The sequence below is a fragment of the Mesoplodon mirus genome (assembly GCF_964341445.2).
Source record: "Mesoplodon mirus genome assembly, chromosome: 18".
NCBI classification, from domain to species: domain Eukaryota; kingdom Metazoa; phylum Chordata; class Mammalia; order Artiodactyla; family Ziphiidae; genus Mesoplodon; species Mesoplodon mirus.
Genome location: NC_138994.1, coordinates 56,122,483 through 56,146,485, shown reverse-complemented (window position 1 = coordinate 56,146,485; position 24,003 = coordinate 56,122,483). Strand labels below are relative to the sequence as shown.

Here is a 24,003-nt window from a genome sequence, read left to right as displayed (position 1 = left end):
CCACTTCCGTGAAATATCTAGAACAGTCAAATTAATAGAAACAGAAAGTAGAATGGTGGTTACCAGGGGCTGGGGGGAGGGAGTAATGGGGAATTATTTAATGGGTATTGGTGTTCAAATATTCTATGGAAAAAAGATCAACTCAATACAATACAGACTTTTTAACAAAAGAGAGAGCAGCTTGTTTTAAACTTAGAATGAAATACACGTCTCCAAGAAAAGCTTGCTGGCAGTAGCTTGGGCTGGTTACCAAAGTGTAGAGTCTAATTCTGAACTCCTAGATCCAGAAACTCTATTTTATAAGTATACCTAGAGCTGATCAGACAACCAAGAAATGACTTTTGCTAACCAGATTCACACACCCACACAAAACAGTATAAGCCATGATGCCAGTTTTTGAATTTGACAAAGGAATGTACCATTTTAGTGAATTCATTTAGTGAATTTATCTACTATCTAGGATACCTTCCTTTCTAGTATCAAGATATCTGGGAAGTCAAATTAGTCATCAGAACAACTGATCAGAGAGAGTTGGATGGTTTTGAGAATTACATCATCTGCTATAGAAAAGCCTGGCATCTCTGATTCTGTCCTTCTAGTGATAACAATTTGATGTCTGACAGCCTGTCTCTCCCTGGGTCCTACTGCATAAAAGCTGAAAACTTTTTAGTCATGCTTCTGTATTTCTAAGTTCCATGCAAAATAATACAGTGTATTTCTTCACATTATAGCTCAGATAATGTCATCTTTAGAAACTTTTCAATCCCCAAGGATGTACCGAGGGAAACGATATGATTTTACTAAAGCCCTCTTCTTTATGCTTTGGTTCTTTTAGAAACAACCACTTTCCATTAACTACAATTATAAAATGTCCTTTAAGGTGGGAGACCTGTGTAAATAGTTAGTTGCACCCATAATGTGTCCTCTCCTGGTCTGACTCCAGGGAAACTTTATCTCTGGCCCCCTGTGGAGTTGATGAAACCTACAGACAGATCCCTGGAAGTGTTCAGGCAAGAGCAAGCGATAGGGATTTTTCTCTGGTTGAAGGTTTTAGCTTGGGTAATAGAAAACATCAGATGAGATCTTATCTAACACTGAGTCTGTGATCTAGTTTTTCTTTTACATTATGAATTTAAGAGGAACAAAAATTGTGTCCCTATGCCAGAACTACTTTAAGTAAGTCTGAATTTACAAATTCACATGTGTACGTAAGACATTTGTCTTTGCCGTTGTGATTGAGCTGAATTATGCAACTCAAAGGAAAAGTCCTTCGTTACATCAATGTCCTTCCCACTCATTTGATTCATGCTTTAAGGATGATTTGAGTTGCTAAACCTCAAGGTAAAGTCTTATGACCTGTCCTCTTTAGAAATTACATTTCTACATTAAAAAGAATGAAATGTTTCTAAACAGTGCTTCAGTGTAACTGCTGCTTTTAGGTTTTTGTTTTGTTGGTTTCCAGATTAACTCATGGACACATCCTAAGAAGGGCTATACCCTCCACTTTACCACCATGCCTGTTGTTTTTTTGAATCTCGTGTGACCTTGTGAAATTATGCAACAAGTTTTGTTTTTTTTCATTTTCTTTTGCAACACACTCATATATTTCTCAGTGTGATTTCACAAAAGATGAGGAGCCCTACTTTTACTTGTTATTCAGATTCCATTTTAGATGTTCTCTGTTTTCCATACTCTAAGATGGATACAGATGACTAGTGTTCTCCCAGAGGGTTTTCACAAACCAATGTTCCATTGAATATGAACTTAGAAAAATGCTGATGTAGAAGCTCTGCAACCACCTTGTTTCAACTCTTATGACAAGTGCCAGTTCTTTTATGGCAGAAACCGTTGCTATGTGAAGTAAATAATTACTACCAAGACGGGTTATTACTTTACCACATAGGCTCGGTTTTTCTCTTAGTTACAGATACCATTTTTGTCAAGTTGAAGACTGGAAAATATGCTCTGTGTAAAGGAATGTTTAGAAAATGGACTGATTTCTAAAACTATGAGGCAAAGGGGAGAAGACAATAAAATTCAAACTAAAACTTGAAGTTTAGTTTGCTGTATCCTACCTATAGCAATATATTCCACTATATCCTACCCTACCTATCCTAATTTAGTTAACTGTATCACAACTATACTTTCTAGTCTACTAAGGGGAAGGTTAGTGGGTTCTTTCGTTGTTTTCTTTTGTTTTCTTTTGCTTCCCTTTTCCTTTCAGTCACTGAGACACATGACATGGTAGTCATTCAGAAATTTTTAGTGCTTGGTATATTGATTTAAATATTACCCAAATCTAAAATTGAACCGTCCTAATCAGCAAGTTGTTAACTACTTATTTACAAAAATATCCTGTGGTTAATTCTGTCTGTTAGGAAAAGAGGTACCTGCAAATGTGGGCATTCTCTGACTCTCTAACAAAGTAGCACTCTGGAGCATCACACACGTACATTTTCTCCCAAACCCATTATCCAGTTTTGTTTTCTTTATGTGAAATTATATTTATATTTATTTATATTATGTTTTTCTTTCTATGAAATTACTTTCACTTTTTAGTTTCTTATCTATCTCAACTCCCATCTATCAGTCTCAGACTCCTATTGTAACAGAGGACTTCATGTCATTCCTTTGTATGTCATCAGCAGTTTTTAAAGTGCTTGAAAATGCACATTGTAAATTTGGGGGGAAAAAATTATCAAATTACTTAACTTGAGTAAATGCTTATTACCGGTATAATTTTTTTTCAATTAATAGGAGTCGGGTGCTGGATTTCAAAATGTAGAAAAAATTAAGCTCAATCCCATCTTTAGATTTCTGATAATAAAAAGACACGTTTCTCAATGAAATTGTGAGTCTAAAAGAGATTTTAGGGACTTTCCTGGTGGTCCAGTGCTTAGGACTCCGCGCTCTCACTGCTGAGGGTCTGGGTTCAATCCCTGGTCAGGGAACTAAAATCCCACAATCCGCACAGGGCAGCCAAAAAAAAAAAGTTTTTAAATAAAAATAAATAAAAGAAATCTCAGAAGGGTAGCTACCACCAAGCAACGCAGCGTTGCAAATACAGACTCGGAACCACTGAGGACAGCTCCTCTGGTCCGTTGGCACTCTACGTGCAGAGTCTTGTAGTGATGGCTGGTCGTAAAAGTCTTGCCCTCCAGGGACTTAGACTCTGAAGGGAAAAATTTAATTAATGCATGGAAAAGATACTTTATGAGAGAAAAGAAAATGTACAAGTAAATCTCAATAATTTCAACAAGGAGAATAAAAAATAACAAAACAGTAATCTGTGTGCTTATATAGTACCTGCCATGTTAGGGAGCTTTTCACGACAGAGACAGCTGACTAATAAAATGGCTACCAGCCTCAGAAGTAAAAAAGTGAGAAGTCCGTGGTTGCTCTTTCTTCAGTGAAGACATGAAGTTTTTCCACGACCCAACTGGGCAGTGGGGACTGAAGCTGTTGAGCCACTGTGCTTCCACTTGCCACTGGGGAAATGCTTTTCTTACATAATGCGTCCTCCGCAGTGTGCTGCAGCCGTCTTCCATCTTTTCCAGCCAGACAGTTCCTGTCGTCAACACTGATTGGCTCATGTAGGGAAGAAGACTTCTTGAAATTATCCTGTGGGATTAAAAGTGCTCTCAAAGCCTGTTGACTTCTCTGGTGGTGCAGTGGTTAAGAATCTGCCCACCAATGCAGGGGACATGTGTTCGAGCCCTGGTCTGGGAAGATCCCACATGCCACGGAGCAGTTAAGCCCGTGTGCCACAACTACTGAGCCTGCACTCTAGAGCCTGTGAGCCACAACTGCTGAACCCGTGAGCCACAACTGCTGAACCCGTGAGCCACAACTACTGAACCCGTGAGCCACAACTACTGAAGCCCGCACGCCTAGAGCCCATGCTCCGCAACAAGAGGAGCCACCGCAATGAGAAACCCACGCATCACAACGAAGAGTAGCCCCCCTCGCCGCAACTAGAGAAAGCCCACATGCAGCAACGAAGATCTAATGCAGCCATAAATAAATAAATAATTTTTAAAAAGAAAGTAAAAGCAAGCTTTAAAAAAAAAAGTGCTCCCAAAACCCACTGGTCAGCAAGGATGTATTAAGTCCTACAGGTTGCCCAGTTCTGTACTAGGGGGCTGTGAGGTGCAAGAAAGTAGGCACCATATAGTCATTACCCTCAAGGAGCTTCCAGGCAGGCTGGAACACAGGAGTACTGTTCATGAAATAGTAAGACAATAAATAAAAACCTGCCCTGGATATCTGAGATTCTACGTTGTTCTTGTTCTGCTCATGCATTTGTTTGTATTGCGGTATAATTTATGTACAGGTAAATGCACAGATCTCAAGTATACAGTTCACTGAGCTTTGACTAGTGCACACGCCTGTGTAAATCACAACCCCATCAAGATACAGAACATTTCCATCACCGGAGAGAGCTCCCTCAGCTCCCTTCCCAGCCAAGCCCCACCACTACCAAAGGCAACCACTGTTCCAATTTCTTTTACCACAAATTAGTTTAGCTGTTTCTTAACCCTCATTAAAAAAAAAAAAAAAAAAGAAATCCTACAGTTGTATGTGAGATTTTTACTTTGTTTTGAAGTGAATTTGTTAGTCTTATTTATGACTATTTTGATAACCTATTGTAGCTATTTTATAAGGAAAGCAGCTTTTGGATAGACTTCCAATTTTGAGACAATCTATAACCTTTGATATTGGCTCAGTTAGAGCTTGATTAGTGAGGATGTAGTCAGTAGATTTATTATCACAAGATTAATAAGTAAAATCAACCTCTTTTGCTAAACATAGCTTCAACTATAAGTTTAAAAAACAGCGTTCTACACAGCTATTTTAGCAAGTATATTTTTCATGACAAGCATCCATGGTCTAAAAGTTACAAGTCAGCTGTCCTTAAAATTATTAAAACATTCCAATTATTAAGTGAGAACTGCTGCTTTCTAAGAGACTAAGGTAGATGTAACTGAATTGTCTTGGTTTTAAAGCATCGGCCAACCTTCCTCCCTATCATTTTCTCCAAGCAAAGAGTAATGATGTAGCCAGTGTTTTCCTTTAGCAAAAGCACTTAGACTGGGGCTTCCCTGGTGGCGCAGTGGTTGAGAGTCTGCCTGCCGATGCAGGGGACACGGGTTCGTGCCCCGGTCCGGGAAGATCCCACATGCCGCAGAGCAGCTGAGCCTGCGCATCTGGAGCCTGTGCTCCGCAACGGGAGAGGCCACAACAGTGAGAGGCACTTAGACTAATAGTTTCTCCTATTCTCAGGTATCCTGCTTGAAAAGTAAAACCTGTGCTTTTTGGTTTCAGGGTCAGTTTTTTGTTTCATTCTTAATTCTGCATATATCCTATATATTGATTCTACAACCGTGTTGTAGAAGTTCAGAAAAAAGCCATGAAAAAAAGTGAAATAATGTCAGTTGTGGCAACATGAATGGACCTAGAGATTATCATACTAAGTGAAATAAGCCAGACAGAGAAAGGTAAATACCGTATGATATCAGTTATACATAGAATGTAAAAACCAAAAAAAGATACAAATGAACTTATTTACAAACCAGAAATATAACCACAGACATAGATAACAAACTTATGGTTACCAAAGAGGAAAGGGGTGGGAAGGATAAATTAGGAGGTTGGGATTAACATATACACACTACTATATATAAAGTAGATAACCAACAAGGACCTACTGTATAGCACAAGGAACTGTACTCAATATTTTGTAATTACCTATAGGGGAAAAGAATCTGAGGAGCTTCCCTAGCAGTGCAGTGGTTAAGATTCCACGCTTCTATTGCAGGGGGCACACGTTCGATTCCTGGTCAGGGAACTAAGATCTCTCATGCAGCACGGCATGGCCAAAATAAATAAATAAATAAAAAGAATCTGAAAAATAATAGATACACATATGTATAACTGAATCACTTTGCTGTACACCTGAAATTAACACAACATTGTAAATCAACTATACTTCAATTTTAAAAATAAATAATTTTTTAGGGCTTCCCTGGTGGCGCAGTGGTTGAGAGTCCGCCTGCCGATGCAGAGAGGGCGGGTTCGTGCCCCGGTCCGGGAGGATCCCACATGCCGCGGAGTGGCTGGGCCCGTGGGCCATGGCTGCTGAGCCTGCGCGTCCGGAGCCTGTGCTCCGCAACGGGAGAGGCCACAACAGTGAGAGGCCCAAGTACCACAAAAAAATAAATAAATAAATAAATAAATAAATAAATAAATAATTTTGGGAACGTTTTAATTAAAAAAAATTTTTAAATAGAAAAAAGTGATCATTTTTTACTAGAGGAATTGAAGGGGTTTTATAATAGAATGAGAAATTGAGCATTATCTTGACATATACATGGATAAAGAGAAAAAGGAGGGAGTAGAAAATCATAAACATTTAAGAGAGAGCATGACATGAGGAAACCTGTCAGAAAGGAGCCAGAGCCCTTGAAGAAATATGTAAAGTCAAATAAGTAGAATAGTGGCAGATAGGAAAACTTGTAAGTCAGTTAAAGGAATCGTAGAATCTGAGTGTCAGGGTACCTTGGAGATCCTTAGACTTCCTATTTAAAGCCCTTCCCTTCCACTGCACCCACATCAGATGTCTATTTAGCTTACGCTGAATCCTTCCTGTGTGGGCACTTACTGACTTCTCATATGGTGCATTCTTTTTATGGAGAGTAATAATAACGAAATTATTTATGCTATATGCAATAGGAAGGCACTGTTTTTGAATATTTAATCTTTTTTATTTTGTATGTTACAGCTGTACAGTGTAGTGATTCACAATTATAAAGGTTATACTCCATTTATAGCTATTACAAAATATTGGCTATATTCCCCATGTTGTACAATATATCCTTGTAGCTTGTCTTATACCTAATAGTTTGTACCTCTTAATCCCCTACCCTTATACTACCACTCCCCTCTCCCACTGGTAACCACTAGTTTGTTCTCTATATCTGTGAGTCTGCTTCGTTTTTGTTATCTTCACTAATTTGTTGTATTTTTTAGATTCCACATATAAGTGATATCATACAGTATTTGTCTCTCTCTGACTTATTTCACTTAACATAAGTAGATTTAATGTAGAACATGTAGATTCATAAACATGTTTTAGGGAATTTAATCTGAAATATACCTGCCCAGTACATTAGGAGAGGGACAGAATTAGTTGTTTCAAATAGCTTTTTTTTTTTTAACAGCTTTATTGAGATATGATTCACTTAACATACAGTGCACCATTTTAAAGTATACAGTTTTAGTGTGTTTAGAACTATATATCTGTCACTACAACCAATTGCTAAACATTTTCATTAACCCAAAAAGAAACCCCACACCCCTTAGCTGTCTTCCCCCCAAACCTCCCATCTCCTCCAGCCCTGTGAAACCACTAACCTATGCTCTGTTTCTATAGATTTGCTTATTCTGGACATTTCATATAAATGGAATCATACAACATATGGTCCTTTGTGACACTCTTCTTTTACTTGGCATGTTTTCAGGGTTCATCCATGTTATAGCATATATCAGTACTTTATTCTTCTTATTACCAAATTATATTCCATTGTATGGGTACATCACATTTTATTTATTCATTCATCAGTTGATAGATATTGAGGTTGTTTCTACCTTTTAGCTATTATGATTAAGGCTGATATGAACATTCAGACACAAGATTTTGTGTGGATATGTTTTCACTTCCCCTGTGTATATACTTAGGAGTGGAATGTCTGAGTCATATGGCAATTCTATGTTTAACCATTTAAGGAGCTGCCAGACTATTTTCTAAAGCAACTTCATCATTTTGGACCCCGACCAGTAGTGAGGGTTCCAGTTTCTCCACATCCTGGCCAACATTTGTTACTGTCTTTTTTATTATTGTCATCCTAGTGGGTGTGAGGTGGTATCTCACTGTGGTTCTGATTTACATTTTCCTGATGGCTAATGATGTCAAGCATCTTTTCATGTTTTTTACAGCCATTTGTATGTCTTCTCTGGAGAAATGTCTCTTCAAATTCTGTACCCATTTAAAATTTGGGGGGGGGTCTTTTTATTATTGAGTTATATACTCTAGATACAACGTATATTCTATTCTTTATATATTCTAGGTAAAAGTTCCTCTTCAGATATATGATTTACAAAATTTTCTCCTATTCTGTGGGTTGCCTTTTCACTTTGATTATAGTGTCTGGGTTACGTGTTTTTAGTTCTTTAATTCTTCTGTGTTTTTCTTGTTTTCCCTGTTAGATGGTAAACTTGTGAAATTTACATTGTAAAATTCCACAAATCTGGAAACACTCCTTTTCCATCTCTGTTGCATCCAGACAGTGGTCATAGGTGGTGCACATCTATTGCAGAATCTGACTCCACAGCCAGCCACCTCTGCTCCTAGATGTTTTCCTGACAGATGATTTGATTTCATTCTTGATGAGATATTATGGTTTATTATTTTGTGTTCTTACAGGTGAACCGCTTTAGTAAGGTGGAAGATCGAGCAATTTTTGTCACTGACCGTCACCTGTATAAAATGGATCCCACTAAGCAGTACAAAGTGATGAAGACTATCCCTCTATACAATGTAAGTGTTCTCTGCTTCTCTCTGAATAAAGGATTCTTAACCTGGTGTTCATAGACCACGAGTGGGTCACCAGACTGATCACTAGAACCTCTGGGGCTTTAGGGAGTCCGTGAATTCCTGAAATTTTCTGCCAATCTCATGTTTTATACAAAAGTACGATTTTCTATAAGGAGGATCAGAGGTTCCAATAGAATACGAAGGCATTTTGTTTTAAAGTGTAGGACTCTGCATTCTGCGTGACCTTTATTACCAATCCTAGTCACTACTTAAATGTTATGACATGAAATGTATTTTCTTACTGATTTTCGTAAGCCTTGTTTTTATGTGGAAATGGAATCAGGTAGAGAAACAGTACAGAATTACTTTATGAATACGTTACCTCTCTTTTAAATGTAGAATGTATGCTGTTTCCAGAAGTTATTTTCACCAATATATTTTACCTCTGATCTAAACCCGCTTAGTTATTCACTATCTCCGTGGGGTTTTCAAATTCTGTAATCATTCCTTATTTGAAAGATGAAATTTGGTGGGTGCCTCCTTGAATTTCAATTTGAGACTTAAAAAAATCTTTTTATCCTGCTGTATGGGGTCTGCTTTACAAGTGACTGTTTGTTCTGATCTTGAAAAAGATCTTCCTGGACTGCTGGATCTTTCCATGTGTCAGGTGACTTTCCTCTGTCTGCTCGTTCTTAAAGAGGGAGGTCTGGGTTTGTCCAACCATGGGATCTGTGAGGAGTATTATTTAAAGATTGTTTTAAATCCTTTTGGCCTCTGCAAAAGGGAATAGGAAACATATTGTTTTATAGTTTTATTTCATTAAATCAGGAGTCCTGTTGGCTGTGCGGTTCAATGAAGACACACTATTCCTGGCTTTGCTAAATAATTTAGAACATCCCTGCGGGCCTGTCACCTGACGATGAGGCTGAGATTTGTGTCCGTCACCCAGTCCCCCCACCCCACACACACATGCACACACACCTTTCTCCCTTTCAGTAGGAAGGTGAATGGATTGCAGCTAAGAAGGAAATGATGTTCTAAGACATTCTTGATCGTATGTGGTCTTCCTAGCAAAGACTTGTAATCTTATGTAGCCATCACAGTTTAAGCCTAATAACCCTGCAGTCTCGACGAAGGAGATGAAGGAAGATACAGGAGAAAACCAAATTTTGTCAAAGTCTAATAAAGTGTACTTTATTTCTTTTCCTTACTTTCTATTCAAGGGAAATCAATCAGGCACGTGATATGAGTTCAATAAGTAGTTAACCAGGTCTTTGAACCGAAGTTATTTACCCAAACTACCTTCCTTTTTCATGTTGACTGGTGTATATTTAGAGTCACTGTTCCCCTTCATCATCATTATCATCATCAGTGTTATCAATAATATCATATTATACAAAAATTAACCATGTTTTGCCACGGAGCAACTAAGCCCATGCACCACAACTACTGAGCCTGCGCTCTAGAGCCCGCGAGCCACAACTACTGAGCCCGTGTGCCACAACTACTGAAGCCCGTGCGCCTAGAGCCCATGCTCCACAACAAGAGAAGCCACTGCAATGAGAAGCCCGCTCACCGCAACTAAGAGTAGCTCCTGCTTGCTGGAACTAGAGAACGTCTGCTCGCAGCAAGACCCAACACAGCCAAAAATAAATAAATAAATTTATTTTAAAAAAAAATTAACCATGTTTAACACTCGTAAAGGTAAACGATGTCAATAGGATGGATACACACTGTCACAGATGCTGTCGGTACTCTGCCCACCTCCCCTTGTATTCCCTTACCATTTTTGTACACAACAGCCTAACTTCTGACAGCCAACACCTTTGTCGAAAGGCTTCCCTCAGGCCGCCAGAGTCCGCAGAGGGCTGGAAACGCCCACCCACCCCCAGCCACCCAAAGGACTAGTGGGCATGGGGTATAAATGCCCCATCCCCACCATTCATCGGTCACAGTGATTCTCAGGTGTGTTTAACACCATTTGCTGGAGCTTTTCTGTAGGAATCAGCTGCGCTGCCCACCGTGTTAGCTGCTTAGTAACGGGCCCTACTGGCTGCTTTCCGAAACTTCCTGAGCCACCTCCCCACTCCCTTCCCCGTGTACTTGCACCTCCCGAATCAATTCTGAGGCTCATCCGCCTTTGTCTCGGGACCCGCTTTGGGGAGGAACTACCCTCTTAGGAGGAGCAGATTGAATGGGGCCCAGGACTTCCAGCCGTGTCTACCTATAAAAATGTTGTTCAGTCTGAAGCACACCCAGCCAGGTATTGTCTGGATCATAGGGACATGGGTGTTTGTTATTTTATTCTTTATCCTTTTTGTATGAAATGTTTTGAAGTTACAAACAAGGTTTAAGACAAGGAACCTTTAAAAATGATCCTGCTAATAGCAGGGATGAAGAAGCCGGGAGGGGATGAAGGAGAAAGATTTCAATCTTAACTGAGTTGAGTTTTAGGTAGTGGCAAAACTTGTAAGTACATACCCTGTAGATCACTGGCGTCTAATATTGTAACGAAGTGGCAGGTAGCGCTCAGCACGTAGGATAAAAATTTAAGAGCGGACAGATGCATGTATAATTGGAGGCTGAAATTATGCGTCTAGAGGGAGAAGGGGCGGCTGATTTGAGAACATCCATGCTTAAATGGTGGGGAAAAGGGAGTGGCTGAAGGAAATGGAATAAACAGGAGACCTCTTCTGTCTGGACCTCCACCTTCTCCTCTCCTAATGTGCCGCACGAGCTCTCATTTCCCTTCAGTTCCATAAGGTTATGAATTATTCCAGGAAGGAACAGAGCTTTGGGAACACTGTGTTTCAGAATCAAGTTGGAAAGTTTTCAGAAATGAGAGTAATCGGTGGAAACATACAGCTGAGGATCCCACAGTTACTCTTCCCCTTCTCCGCTCTTCATTCCTCCTTCTGCCTGGGCGCCTTTCCTGTGTTAGTTGGACTTTTCTGGCTCCAGGGAGGAGATTGGTATTAGCGGGAGGGGGAAATTCCCCTCTGTCCCTGTCGAGTTCCTGTGGCTGGACTCATAATGAAATGGACACGAGGCAGATTCACAGGAGAAAACCCAACTTAGTTTTGTGGGCACAGGAGATCATAAAATGATGCACAGAGAGTGACCAAAAGCAGGTAACTTTTATGTCTTTGTGTATAAAGAAACAGTAAATTTGTGAGGATCGGACGGGACAGAGAAACTTAGGTTCGGGTGCGTAATTATAAGGAATTTAAGCAAAGATTGGGCTTGGGTAGTAAATTAGTAAAGAAGTAGCAAGGTTTATTTATACAGGCTTCTCAGACCTGAATTCCCTATCTCTGACGATAATGATGTCTTTCTACCTCCCAGCCCAGGGGAGGCACCTTTCCCATGAGAGGTTTATTTCCTAGTTGCAGAGAAACAGAGAGGAGCATCAAAGTGTCCTTGCATTGGTTGTTTCTTAAGTAACTTTAATTCAAAACAAAATCGATATGCCACTGAGACATATTTGGGGGCCTGCCCTGGGCCCCAATATGACTATATACTATCTCAAGTAATGCTTTGCTTTGTTTTTGATAAAGGATACACGTGGTAGTAAGGGAAAGGAATCTCATAGACACCCAGGAAGCTATTCAGGTTTTAAGGCAGCTCTGAGGGAGCATATTATTCCGTGGCCCCCTCAGCAACATGTTGCTTAAGATGGTCTGAGTTTCTGCCCATCTCTGTCTCGACTTCTCCTTGTGTGTCTTCTTACTAACAATTACCTTTCTTGCCAGATGGCCTGGGCCAGTGCTAGGCTCAGGTCTGAGTCAGCCAACCCAACAAACCATTAGAGTTTCATCCTGCAGTCACATTGAACGCCGTGTCTCCGATGAGGCCTCACCATAGCCACCAATTCTGCAGGATCCAAACTGGTACTTCAGCTCCTTGTCAAGCCCTTGCAAATCTATGCATAGTCTTCCTTGACTTCTCCTAGCATAGCACAGATAATGACTCCAGTTCATTTGAGGTGTAAATGATCTCTTCCCTCTACAATTTTTGACTGTCGTCCTTAGGCCCCAGCCACGTTTGGATCTGCTGATCATTGAGGTGGGTCATTAGGTTTTCCTAGTGAGAACGAGTCAGTGGGAGAGCAGTGCTTCAAATAGGCTACATTCATCAGGCATCCTTGGGTCCTTGGACTCTTCCACCTACTGCCCTTCCACTTGCCAGGGTCCCAGTCTTTGTCAAGCAGGACCTAAATTGCGCCCATGGATGACCACCATATGTAAGAGTTCAGCTGATGCTGCAGTTTGACAGTGTGTCTAGCCAGTTTTTGAACCTGTGCTTTCAGCAGAAAAGTATTTCCTCGGTTTCTTTACAGCTCCCAGCCAGGCAATATGGGACCACTTTTTGTTGCTTTCCTAAGGCACCATAAAACGTACCCATCCAATTCATTGTCTCTATCTTCTAAGTCATTGAACTTCTATAAAGCAGCAGCACCTAAGTGCCCCAAGCGCTTAACTTTAATGGGCACTTGGTGTAATTTAAGTAAAACTGAGAGCACTGGGTTGGCAGACCCTTGGAATACTTTATTGACATGTAGCACACGCTCTACTGCTATTCACATCTGGGCAAATATTTTCCCTAATTGAAGTATGCCCTACATGCAGAAAAATGCACAAGTCTTAAGCGTATAGCTTGACGAATTATCACAAAGTGAGTTCACCTGTGTAACCATCCCCAACATCAAGACATAGGTCATTAATAGGACTCCCCAAAAAACCCCACATGTCCTCTCTCAGTTGCTACCTCTTCCTTCCTTTTCAGAGGCACACTTTTGCTCGTTTTGAACTTAATGTAAATGAAATCAAGCACTGTGTATTCCTTTTTGTGTTTCTTTCACCATTATGTTTACGAGAACAGCCCCGTTATCTCATATAATTCTAGTTTGCTCATTTTCATCACTGTGTAGCATTTCCTTGTGAGAATATACCACAGGTTGTTTATCTATTCACATGTTGATGGGTATTTGAGATTTTTAAAATCACTCTTTTGCATGTCTTTTGGTGTCTATATGATGCATACATTTTCATTGGACAAACGCCCAGGAGTGAGACTGCTGTTGAATTTTAGTAGATGGTTCCAGTTTTCCAAAGTAGTCATACTGGTTTACAACCCCCATCCCCACACCAGCAAAATGGGAAAGTTCCAGTTGCTCCATTTCCTCTCCAACCCTAGGTACTGACAGTCCTGAATTTCAGCAATCCTAGTAGGTATGTGGTAGTTACGGTTCTAGCTTAATTGAGATATAACAGACATATAAGATCTTATAAGTTTAAGGTGTACAGTGTGTTGATTTGTTATATTTATCTGTTGCAATACAATTACCACCATAACATCAGGCAACACCTCCATCACGTCACATAATTGCCTTTTCTTTTTTGTAGTGAGAACATTGAAGATCTGATTACTTGGCAACTTTCAAGTTATGTAATACTGTATTATTAGCTGTAATCACCATGCTGTATAATAGATCCCAAGAACTTATTCATCTTCTATCTGGAAGTTTGTACCCTCTGACCAATATCTCCCCATTTTCCCCACCCTCCCCTGAGCCCCTGGCAACCACCACTCTCTCTGTTCTTCCCAGCTTATCATTTTTAGATTCTACATATAAGTGATATAATAGAGTATTTGTCTTTCTCTGTCTGACTTATTTCCATTATAATGCCCTCAGGATTCAGCCAGGTTGTTGCACACGGCAGGATTTCCTTCTTTCTCACGGCTGAACAATATCGCATTGTGAATGTATACCACATCTCTATCCATTCATCCATTGACGGATACACATTGTGGGTTTTCTTTGTAATTCCCTTATTACTAATAAGGTTGAGCCCCTTTCTTTGTGTTTATTGGTCATTTGGATGTCTTTGATGAAGTGCCTGTTCAAGTCTCTGGCTGTTTTTCTGTTGGGCTGTCTTTTAAAAATTGATATCTAGGAGTTCTTTTTATATTCTGCCTGTGTGCCCATTGACAGTTACGTGTGTTGCAGATATTTTCTTCAGCTCTGGGACTTGCCTTTTCATTCTTTTAGTGTTGTCTGTGAACAACATTTTTCATGTTGATATAGTTCAGTTTATCAGTTTTTTCCTCTAAGGTTGATGCTTTTTTATTTTTGTTTAAGAAATCATTCCCGGGGCTTCCCTGGTGGCGCAGTGGTTGGGAGTCTGCCTGCCGGTGCAGGGGACACGGGTTCGGGCCCTGGTCTGGGAGGATCCCACATGCCGCGGAGCGGCTGGGCCCGTGAGCCACAGCTGCTGAGCCTGCGCTTCTGGAGCCTGTGCTCCGCAACGGGAGAGGCTGCGATGGTGAGAGGCCTGCGTACCGTGATGAGGAGTGGCCCCCGTTTGCCACAGCTGGAGAAGGCCCTCGCAGGGAAACGAAGACCCAACACAGCCAAAAAATAAATAAACAAATAAATAAGCCAAGCATTAAAATCAAAAAAAAAAAAGAAATCATTCCCTATCCCAAGGTCGCGAAGATATTCTCATCTGCTATATTCTATAAGCTTTATTGCTGTGCCTTTCACGTGGACATCTTACGGTCCACCTAGAATTGATTTTTGTGTATATGCGAGGCAACAGCCCAGGGTTTATTTTTTTCCCATATGGGTAAACAGTTGAAAAGACCATCTTTCCCCCATTGCTCTTCAGTCCCACATTTGACCTAAATCAAGTGTGTCCATATGTCTCTTCCTAGTTTCTCTGCTCTGTTCTATTGGTCTATTGTCTATCTTTGTGCCAAAGACAGTTTTAGTTACTGTTAGGCAAAGATTTTATGAACTCTAAAATTATAATAAATTTCCAAAATCTCTCCCTTCGGTTTCACCCTCCTCCCAATATAATGTTCTCATTAGCTATATCCATATGAAGGAAAAGAGAGCTGAGGATGCTGGTAAAGTAAATCCTAGCAGAAGGGACAGCTTGCTGCTTACCCATTTTCTTTGTCAAAAAGTCAAATTCCTGGGCTTCCCTGGTGGCGCAGTGGTTGAGAGTCCGCCTGCCGATGCAGAGGACACGGGTTCATGCCCCGGTCCGGGAGGATCCCACATGCCATGGAGCAACTGGGCCAGTGAGCCATGGCCGCTGAGCCTGCGCGTCCAGAGCCTGTGGCCCGCAACGGGAGAGGCCACAACAGTGAGTGGCCCACGTACCGAAAAAAAAAAAAAAATCCCATCTAGGTTCATATTTTGAATTTGGTAGTTACATCTCTTTTAGTCCAAAATTGTATCTCTATACACACACCCATTTTTTCATGATAATGACTTTTTAAAACAGCATTACTGAGGTATAATTTACTGTTATAGGCTGAACTGTGTTCCTTCAAAATTCATTTGTTGAAGTCCTAACCCCCAGTACTTCAGAATGTGACTGTGTTTGGTGACAGAATCTCTAAAGAGGTAATTAGGTTAAAATGAGAGCATTAGGGTGGGCCCTGATCCACTGTGACTGGTGTCCTTATAAGAAGAGGAGATTAGGACACAGACACATACAGAGGAAAGCTCATGTGAGGATCCAGGTTGAGACAGACATTTGCAAGCAAGGAGAGAGGCCTTGGAAGGACCCAGCCTTGCCCACACTTTGGTCTTGGACTTCCAGCCTCCAGAACTGTGAGGAAATAGATTTCTGTTGTTTAAGCTACCTGGTCTGGTACTTTGTTATGGCAGCCCTGGCAAACGAATACATTTAGAGTACTTACCCCAAAATTCACCCATTGTAAGGTACAGTTCAGTTACTTTTAGTAAACTTATGCAGTTGTACAAACATGACATGATTCCAGTTTTGGAACATTTCCCTCACTCCAGAAAGTTCTCTCATGCTCATTTGCAGTAAATCCCCACTCCCAACGTCAGCCCTAGACAATCACTGATCTTTCTGTCTCTATACTTTTACCTTTTCTAGAAATTTCATGCACACAGAATTAAACAATAGATATTGTGTTGTGTCTGGCTTCCTTTACTCAGCATTTCGTCCATGTTCCATATGTCATTCATTGGTCCTTTCGTTTCATTGCTGAGTAATATTCCATTGCATGGATCTACTATATTTCATTTCTCTATTCACTAGTTGATGGACATTTGGCTGCTACATATGTTCTCATACAAGAGTTTACATGGGCGTGTGTTTTCATTTCTCGTGGGTGGCCATCTATGAATGGAATTATTCCATATGGCATTTGTTTAACTTTGTAAGAAACTACCAAACTGTCTTCCAAAGTGGATGCTCCATTTTACATTCCCTTCAGTATGAGACTTCTGTTTTCTCCACATCCTCACTAACACTTGGTATGTATGACGTTGAGTTTTTTTTTAAGGGACAATACTTTATTATTATTTTTTTAATTATTATTTTTTTTTTGCGATATGCGGGCCTCTCACTGTTGCGGCCTCTCCCATTGTGGAGCACAGGCTCCGGACACGCAAGCCCAGTGGCCATGGCTCACGGGCCCAGCCGCTTCGTGGCATGTGGGATCCTCCCGGACCGGTGCACGAACCCGTGTCCCCTGCAGCGGCAGGCAGACTCTCAACCACTGCGCCACCAGGGAAGCCCTATTTATTTATTTATTTATTTATTTATTTATTTATTTATTTATTTATTAAACATCTTTATTGGAGTATAATTGCTTTACAATGGTGTGTTAGTTTCTGCTTTATAACAAAGTAAATCAGTTATACATCTATCCCCATATCTCTTCCCTCTTGCATCTCCCTCCCTCCCACCCTCCCTATCCCACCCCTCTAGATGATCACAAAGCACCGAGCTGATCTCCCTGTGCTAGGCAGCTGCTTCCCACTAGCTATCTATTTCACATTTGGTAGTGTATATATGTCCATGCCACTTTCTCACTTTGTCCCAGCTTACCCTTCCCCCTCCCCATATCCTCAAGTCTGACATTGAGTTTTTAAAGAGTCCAGCACTGGTCTCGTCTGGATTTGTCTGATTGTTTCCCCATGGTTCATGTAACTTACTCTCCTAGTCCCTGTATTTCCTATAAACTGGAAGTTAAATCAGGAGGTGTTAATTTTGTTTCAGTAGTACACTTCCGCATACTTCAGATTATACCTTGCATCTCAACAAAGAAGGCACACATACAGCAAACTCTGCCTTGTGGATCACCTTTAGAAAATGTTTCATTGTAGCCAAGCTATTATTATGTTGCCCTCACTGTAGCCTAAATTTCTAACTGCTTATAGAACAGATCCCATGTTTTCCTGTGAACAATTAGAATTTAGCATAAAAAACTAAGATAAATATTGCCATCAAGTATTTACCTATTAATAAGTTGCCCATCAATAACAATACCTGTTATTTTCAGTTTCTTTTCCCAGTCTCTTTTTATAACAAAATTCTTCCAATGCTTTGCTGTTTGATAGTTCTTTTTTTTTAAGTTTTCACAGTTTATTAATCCTCTTATTTAAAATCTGCACAATTACAGCAGATAAAGTCACTGCATAATCTTTACTCCTTCTTTCTGTCACCACCATCAATGGCCTTTACAGTCCCCCTGACTTTGTTCATTCTGTTCTTGTGTTCCTTTCACTGTTTTCTTGAAGTCTTTTTCTTCTCATACAGGCCATGTCTTGCAAGTCTATGTATGGCTTTATTTTTCTTTGCATCATCCAAGGAATCGTAAATCACACCAAAGCCATTTATCTTGCCACCACCTAGTGTAGTCTTGTACATTTTGTCTGGTCTTTCCCAAATTTCTTAGATACTGTTGCCTTTCCAGGATGAAGGACATCAGTGACCATTTGTTTCCATAGTTGGTTGGTCATGAACTTCCTAGTCCAGATAGTTACTGTGTCATTCCTAATGGTGGTTGATCCTCAGGCAGCCAGGAAGGAAAACCTGGATACTTCTTATATGTTTCTACAACTATTCTCTCTCTTCCCCAAACCTCTGGCAACCACTGATCGTTTTACTGTCTCTATAGTTGTGCCTTTTCTAGAATATCATGTAGTTGGAATCATACGGTATGTAACGTTTTCATTCTGGCTTCTTTCACTTAGCAATAAGTATTTAAGGTTTTTATATGCCTTTTTGTGGCCTGATAGCTTATTCTTTTTATTGCTGAATAATAGTCCATTGTATGGATGTACCATAGTTTGTTTATCCATTTGCCTATTGAAACATCTTGGTTGCTTCCAGTTTGGGGCAGTTATGAATACAGCTGCTAGAAACATTCACGTGCAGGTTTTCGTATGGGCGTGAGTTTTCAAATCATTTGGGTAAATACCTTCAAGTGCAGTTTTAGCTCCTGTGATAAGGCCAAATTTGGCTTTATAAGCACTACCAGACTGTCTTCCAAAGTTACTGTCATTTATGCAGTCCCCCCAGCAATGATCGAGAGTTCTGTTGTCCTCACCAGCATCTGCTATTACCAGTTTCTTTTTTTTTTTTTTTAATTTTAGCCATTCTAACAGGTGTGTAGTGGTATCACGTATTTTTCTATTACCCTAAGTTATATAACCCAGCACACACTGGGGTCTCAGTCAATCTTTAATTACAAGAATCATCTCTCCCCTCTCTGTGGTTAGTTGGTTTGTGTTCAGGAGATAATGACTGATCTTTACATAAGCCTAAACAAAATATAATTAAAAGATAAACTTGAGACCTTTTTTTCCCCTTCCATTAGCAAAAATTATTCAATCAATTTATCATTTAGCCATGGTTCCAGTCACTCTTCACAGGAGAGATAAAAATAGGAAACCGTGAAAGGTTTTTGAGAATACCCTCACAAATGGCATGGTCCACTAACTGTACACAGCAATCTGAGATGAAACACTCAAGTTACAGGTGACCCCTTTATTAACTACAGAGTGACTTTCTAGGTACAAATGCTGCATAGTTAGTTAGGTTAGGAATCGGTGTTATTGTCAAATTAGTGTCACCCCCCTTGAGTCACTCTCAACACTATATTTGTAAATGGTAATATCAAAATAAAGCATTAATTCCAAAACAGTTGTCAAGAAAGATTAAAATTTATACAGGGTAGGCGGCAGTGGGATCAGAATCCAAATGTTTTGCAAAGCAGGGAGACTCGTGGTAGCCGCGGCTTGATGCAGAGAACAAAGGCAAGAAGTAGCCCACACGATTAGCCACGTTGTGTGCAAAACTCTGGTCACAGCCTCTTTAACTCCGTGTATCATCCTAGAGATCACTATGAATCTGGGGAAAATTTGCACCCCATGGCTGTGGCACATTGCTCGAATCAATGCACTGCTGCCCCTGCCTTTTGAGTTCCTGTGGCCATGGACTCTCCCCAGCCGGCGCTCAGGGAGCTAATTGCCAAGACTGAGTTTAATTTGCGTAAACATGAAATCTGTTCACCGGTTTCGAGGGAGACCGCATAAACTGAAACATTTAACCTGACCTCAGCTGGAACTCCTCTCACCCTTTTGTTGGGGGAACTGTGTTGGTTTTGCCTGATGGGTTGGTTTGAAAAATATTTGAATCTACCCTTGAATGCTATTTGATATAGTCCCTTTTTATCAGTATGGGCTTGATGGCTAAGGAAGCAGCCAATTAATTTACACAAACACCTCCTTTAGTTCTATGGAGAATACGAAGCAAGCGGGTGGGTGAGAGAAGAGAGACAATTATCTGAAAGGGTGTGACTGTTTTGTAGAGGTAAATGGATTGTAATTCTGCCAGGCATCATGCTTTATTACTCTATCTGACAGTGACTGGCTAGAAAGATACTGTTTCATGTGGAAGATAGATTGTCCTTGTAGTACGTTACAGGGCTGAATCCTGCTAAAAATCCATCCGCCTGCTGGCTGTGCTCCCCATCACCATTTCTAAAGCACCCTGCCCTCGTGGCATTGTCCCAGGAGAAGGTGTTTCCATGGTAATCTCAATGGAGGCAGTCAGCTGACGTCTGGCACCGCCTGAGCTGGTGCGCGCCAGCCTTCTCCTCTCTCACTCCTCCCTCGAGCCTTTAAACTATATTTATTAGTCCTCTTTAAAGGAAAGTATATAACCCCTTAATGTCAGACACTGAGTGCACTCGGGTTTATTTATTTATTTGGGTAACAAGCTTACTACCTTCCTAATTAATTCTCAGAAGTTCCTGCAAGCTGTATTATTATTTTGAATATCTTGTGCAAACGTTTATATTTTTGCCTGTTACAACAAAGAGCATTGCTTAGCAATATTGGGTATTTGGAAACCTCCGTTCTTAGAAAAAAAGCAATGTCTATATTAAAGATGAATTTTAAAAGATAAAGATGTTAGGGTTTCAGTTTAATTTTTCAAGAATCTTTTCTTGTTCTGATGCTGTGGCAATGAAATGGTCCACTCTCCTTGTAATTTCTTTTAGCACTCCATTATTTTATGATTGGATTTGAGTGAGCCACATGGTTTTAAAATACTTCTAAGAAATGTGACATCTAGCCATGTTATCTCATTTTTTTTTTAATGAGAGAAAAAAGTCAGAATTTCAGAGCTAACCTGAAATTGATTGTTTTCCTGACATGTGTTTGGAAGTAAATGCCTTTTGTTGTACCGGTTAGAGACCACCGCTTAATGCTAAACCATACTAAATAAGCAAACTGACTTACAGTGTCAAAAGTCAGTGCTTTGGGCCAGGAGGTAGAGTCCATTTTGATTAGTACTGTGTGTGGAAATTCAATTACAAATGTAAAAGATGTATCAAAGCGGTGTCTGAAAGCAACAATCATTAGAACCGATGCATGACTCCTTTGAAAAGCTATCTCGCTAAAGAAACACAAAGCCTTTTAAAAAATAAAGCATAAGAAAATTAGTATGACGCCGCCTCATTTATCCAGAGGTCAGATTGCTAGAAACAAGATCCTTTTAAAACAAAGCCCTGAATGGAGGCGTGCACATAAAAGATCTGTGCATTTGCAGAAACAGAGGTCACTAACCTTGCAGTAATAGGTTTCCTTTTACACAGCTGTCTTATCAGAGCTCTCTTTTCTGCAGTCAGCCTTTTTGAACACCTACTGTGTGCTGTGCATTTGCCAGGCACTAGCAGTGGAATAGTCTGTCACTCAGTCTGCCCACAGGCCCGTGGGAGAGGCAGAGAAGCAAACCAGCCCGCCCAACACAGGCCTGTGGCCGCTGTATAGGTACAGATGACTGTACCTTCCTCTCCAGGGGAAACTGTCGCTCAACAAGGTAAAGTAATGGCCCAAGGTCACAAAGCTCACAGGCAGTGGCATCTGGCTTCCGTTAGACCCTGGAGCCCTCAGAATCACAACCCTGATGGTAACCTCCTATCACCGCTTCCCATTTTATGATGAATAACGCATACAACTCAGATCCTATTTTAAGAAGAGGAAAGAAATAGCAGAACTAACATTAGTCACATGCCCAGTGTCAGGCATTTATTAGGAGATTTTTTTCTCTTATAAATTTATTTATTTATTTATTTGTTTATTTATTTTGGCTGTGTTGGGTCTTTGTTGCTGCGCACAGGCAGCTACTCTTCTTTGTGATGCGCAGGCTTCTCATTGCGGTGGCTTCTCTTGTTGCGGAGCATGGGCTCTAGGCGCACGGGCTTCAGTAGTTGTGGCTCTCGGGCTCTAGAGCGCAGGCTCAGTAGTTGTGGCGCACGGGCTTAGTTGCTTTGCGGCATGTGGGATGTGGGACCTTCCTGGACCAGGGCTCGAACCCGTGTCCCCTGCATTGGCAGGCGGATTCTTAACCACTGTGCCACCTGTTAGGAGATTTGAATATACTGTGTCTCCATCTTTATAAGAATTCTATGCAGGAAGTTAAGTATCATTTATCAATGAATCACTTGAGTTTCTAAGTACAGTACTGATGAAAATGGAGTTTACCTCCTGCCCCAAAGCCCTGACTTTGGACATTATAACTGGATTTGCTTAGTACCGTTTACCATAAGCAGTCGTCTCTAACCGTTACAATTCCCAGAGGTATTGGTCACTAGGGTAGGATTTCAGTACAGATTTTCAGACACCAGAGCCCAAAAGCCCTAGTGAGCCATAATGCTAAGCATCTTCTGGCTTAGTTGAGTGTGATACTCTCTCTTTTTTTCTCTCCCCCCATTCTCCTTGTTTATTTAGGCCTTTCTTACAATATTAACTGCTTCCTAAAATATTTCTTCGTAACCTTCTGAGGATAAGTGACTTGTAGGCCTTGGAGATCCCACAGGAAATGACATAATCAAGAGAAGAGCTTGTGTACCAGTCGTGTTCTACCTGTCAAGGACTCTCAAGGTGTGGTGCATTAGGGTACAAAAAGAAAAAGAAAAAGGAAACCTTTTGCTTCATTTCTTTTGGAGAGAAAAAAAAAACAGCACTTGGAATCGAGCTGCCACATTGTACTTCCATTTGCACAGCTGTTTCTCTCTTAATTGCAATCCTGTCTTTTCCAAGAATAAACATGTAGGAAAAGGTACCATAGTCTCAGGCCAGAAAAAAATATGGTGCTTTCACTGCTAACCTGATACTTAGGAGATTTGAATTTGATTTCATTTAGTTTCCACTTTTCAAGCCCAAATCAAAAATGTTTGTAGCTTCTAACTCGGGGGTTCTCAACCTTGGCTGCACATTGGAATAGCTTGGGGAGTTTTTTAAAAATTCTGATACCCAGGCCACATCCCAGACGAATGAAATTGAGTCTCTGTGGGCACCGGCATGTTTTAAAGCTCCCTAGTGTGCAGCCAGGGAGGCAATTCACTGATCTAACTATTCTGTTAACCAAATTTATTCACTTTTGTCGTTCTAGCTATTTCTTGGAATCATCTGTTGAAAGTTGGACTTGCCCCCAGATTCAGTTCTGCCATTAGATTTTTCTCACCTCTGTGTGTGTGTGTGTGTGTGTGTGTGTGTGTGTTTGCTTGCGCATGCAAGCACACGGGCATGTGCACACATACGTGGGAAAGTGACAGGGAGAGAATGTGTGTGTTTTCTGGAAAGCCTCGGGATCCTGTGATCTGTATCAAAAATTAAATCTTCTTGAAGGTACTGACTGGTTTCATGTTTGCAGATGATCTCATCGGAAGATCTTCCTTCAACAAGAGTAGTAGAGATAATCACTTTATATTTGCTGACTTTCATCCCTTGTGATGGACGTCACCATACACTGTCTCACTTGACCCTCCCCACCTCACTGGGAGGTAGTCCTGCACTGGTCCTGAACTCTTAGGTATTAAATAAATGAGCTTATTTCTTTGTTACTGGTTGAGGTTCAGAGCAAACGTTCTTTACACTGAATTATTATAGCAAAGTTCTAACGCACTACAGGGAGAGTCTGGTTTCCTGACATAACAGACCGAAAAAAAGATTTTATTTTATTGGAATTATATCTAAATAAAGACGTCTTTACAATGTGTCAGCGATGGAGATACATCAGGCAGGGTGGGTAGAGTGGACAAGTTCAGGATCCTTTCTCCTGACATTG

At 40.6% G+C, this 24,003-nt stretch overlaps 1 protein-coding gene and 1 pseudogene across 5 annotated transcripts in view; one reads left to right on the top strand and one right to left on the bottom strand.

Moving 5' to 3' along the window:
* The window catches only part of MYO1D (myosin ID), a 348,475-nt gene that overhangs the window by 198,158 nt on the left and 126,314 nt on the right, over positions 1–24,003 (top strand). For all 4 annotated transcript variants that reach the window (XM_082603144.1, XM_082603145.1, XM_082603146.1 and 1 more), the window contains exon 20: positions 8,483–8,596. In XM_082603144.1, coding sequence (XP_082459270.1) covers positions 8,483–8,596 — 114 coding nt within the window. The remainder of the gene's footprint in view (positions 1–8,482; positions 8,597–24,003) is intronic.
* LOC309793956 (small ribosomal subunit protein eS24-like) lies at positions 18,070–18,413 on the bottom strand (annotated as a pseudogene). The gene has a single exon. The product of its transcript is annotated as a small ribosomal subunit protein eS24-like (transcript).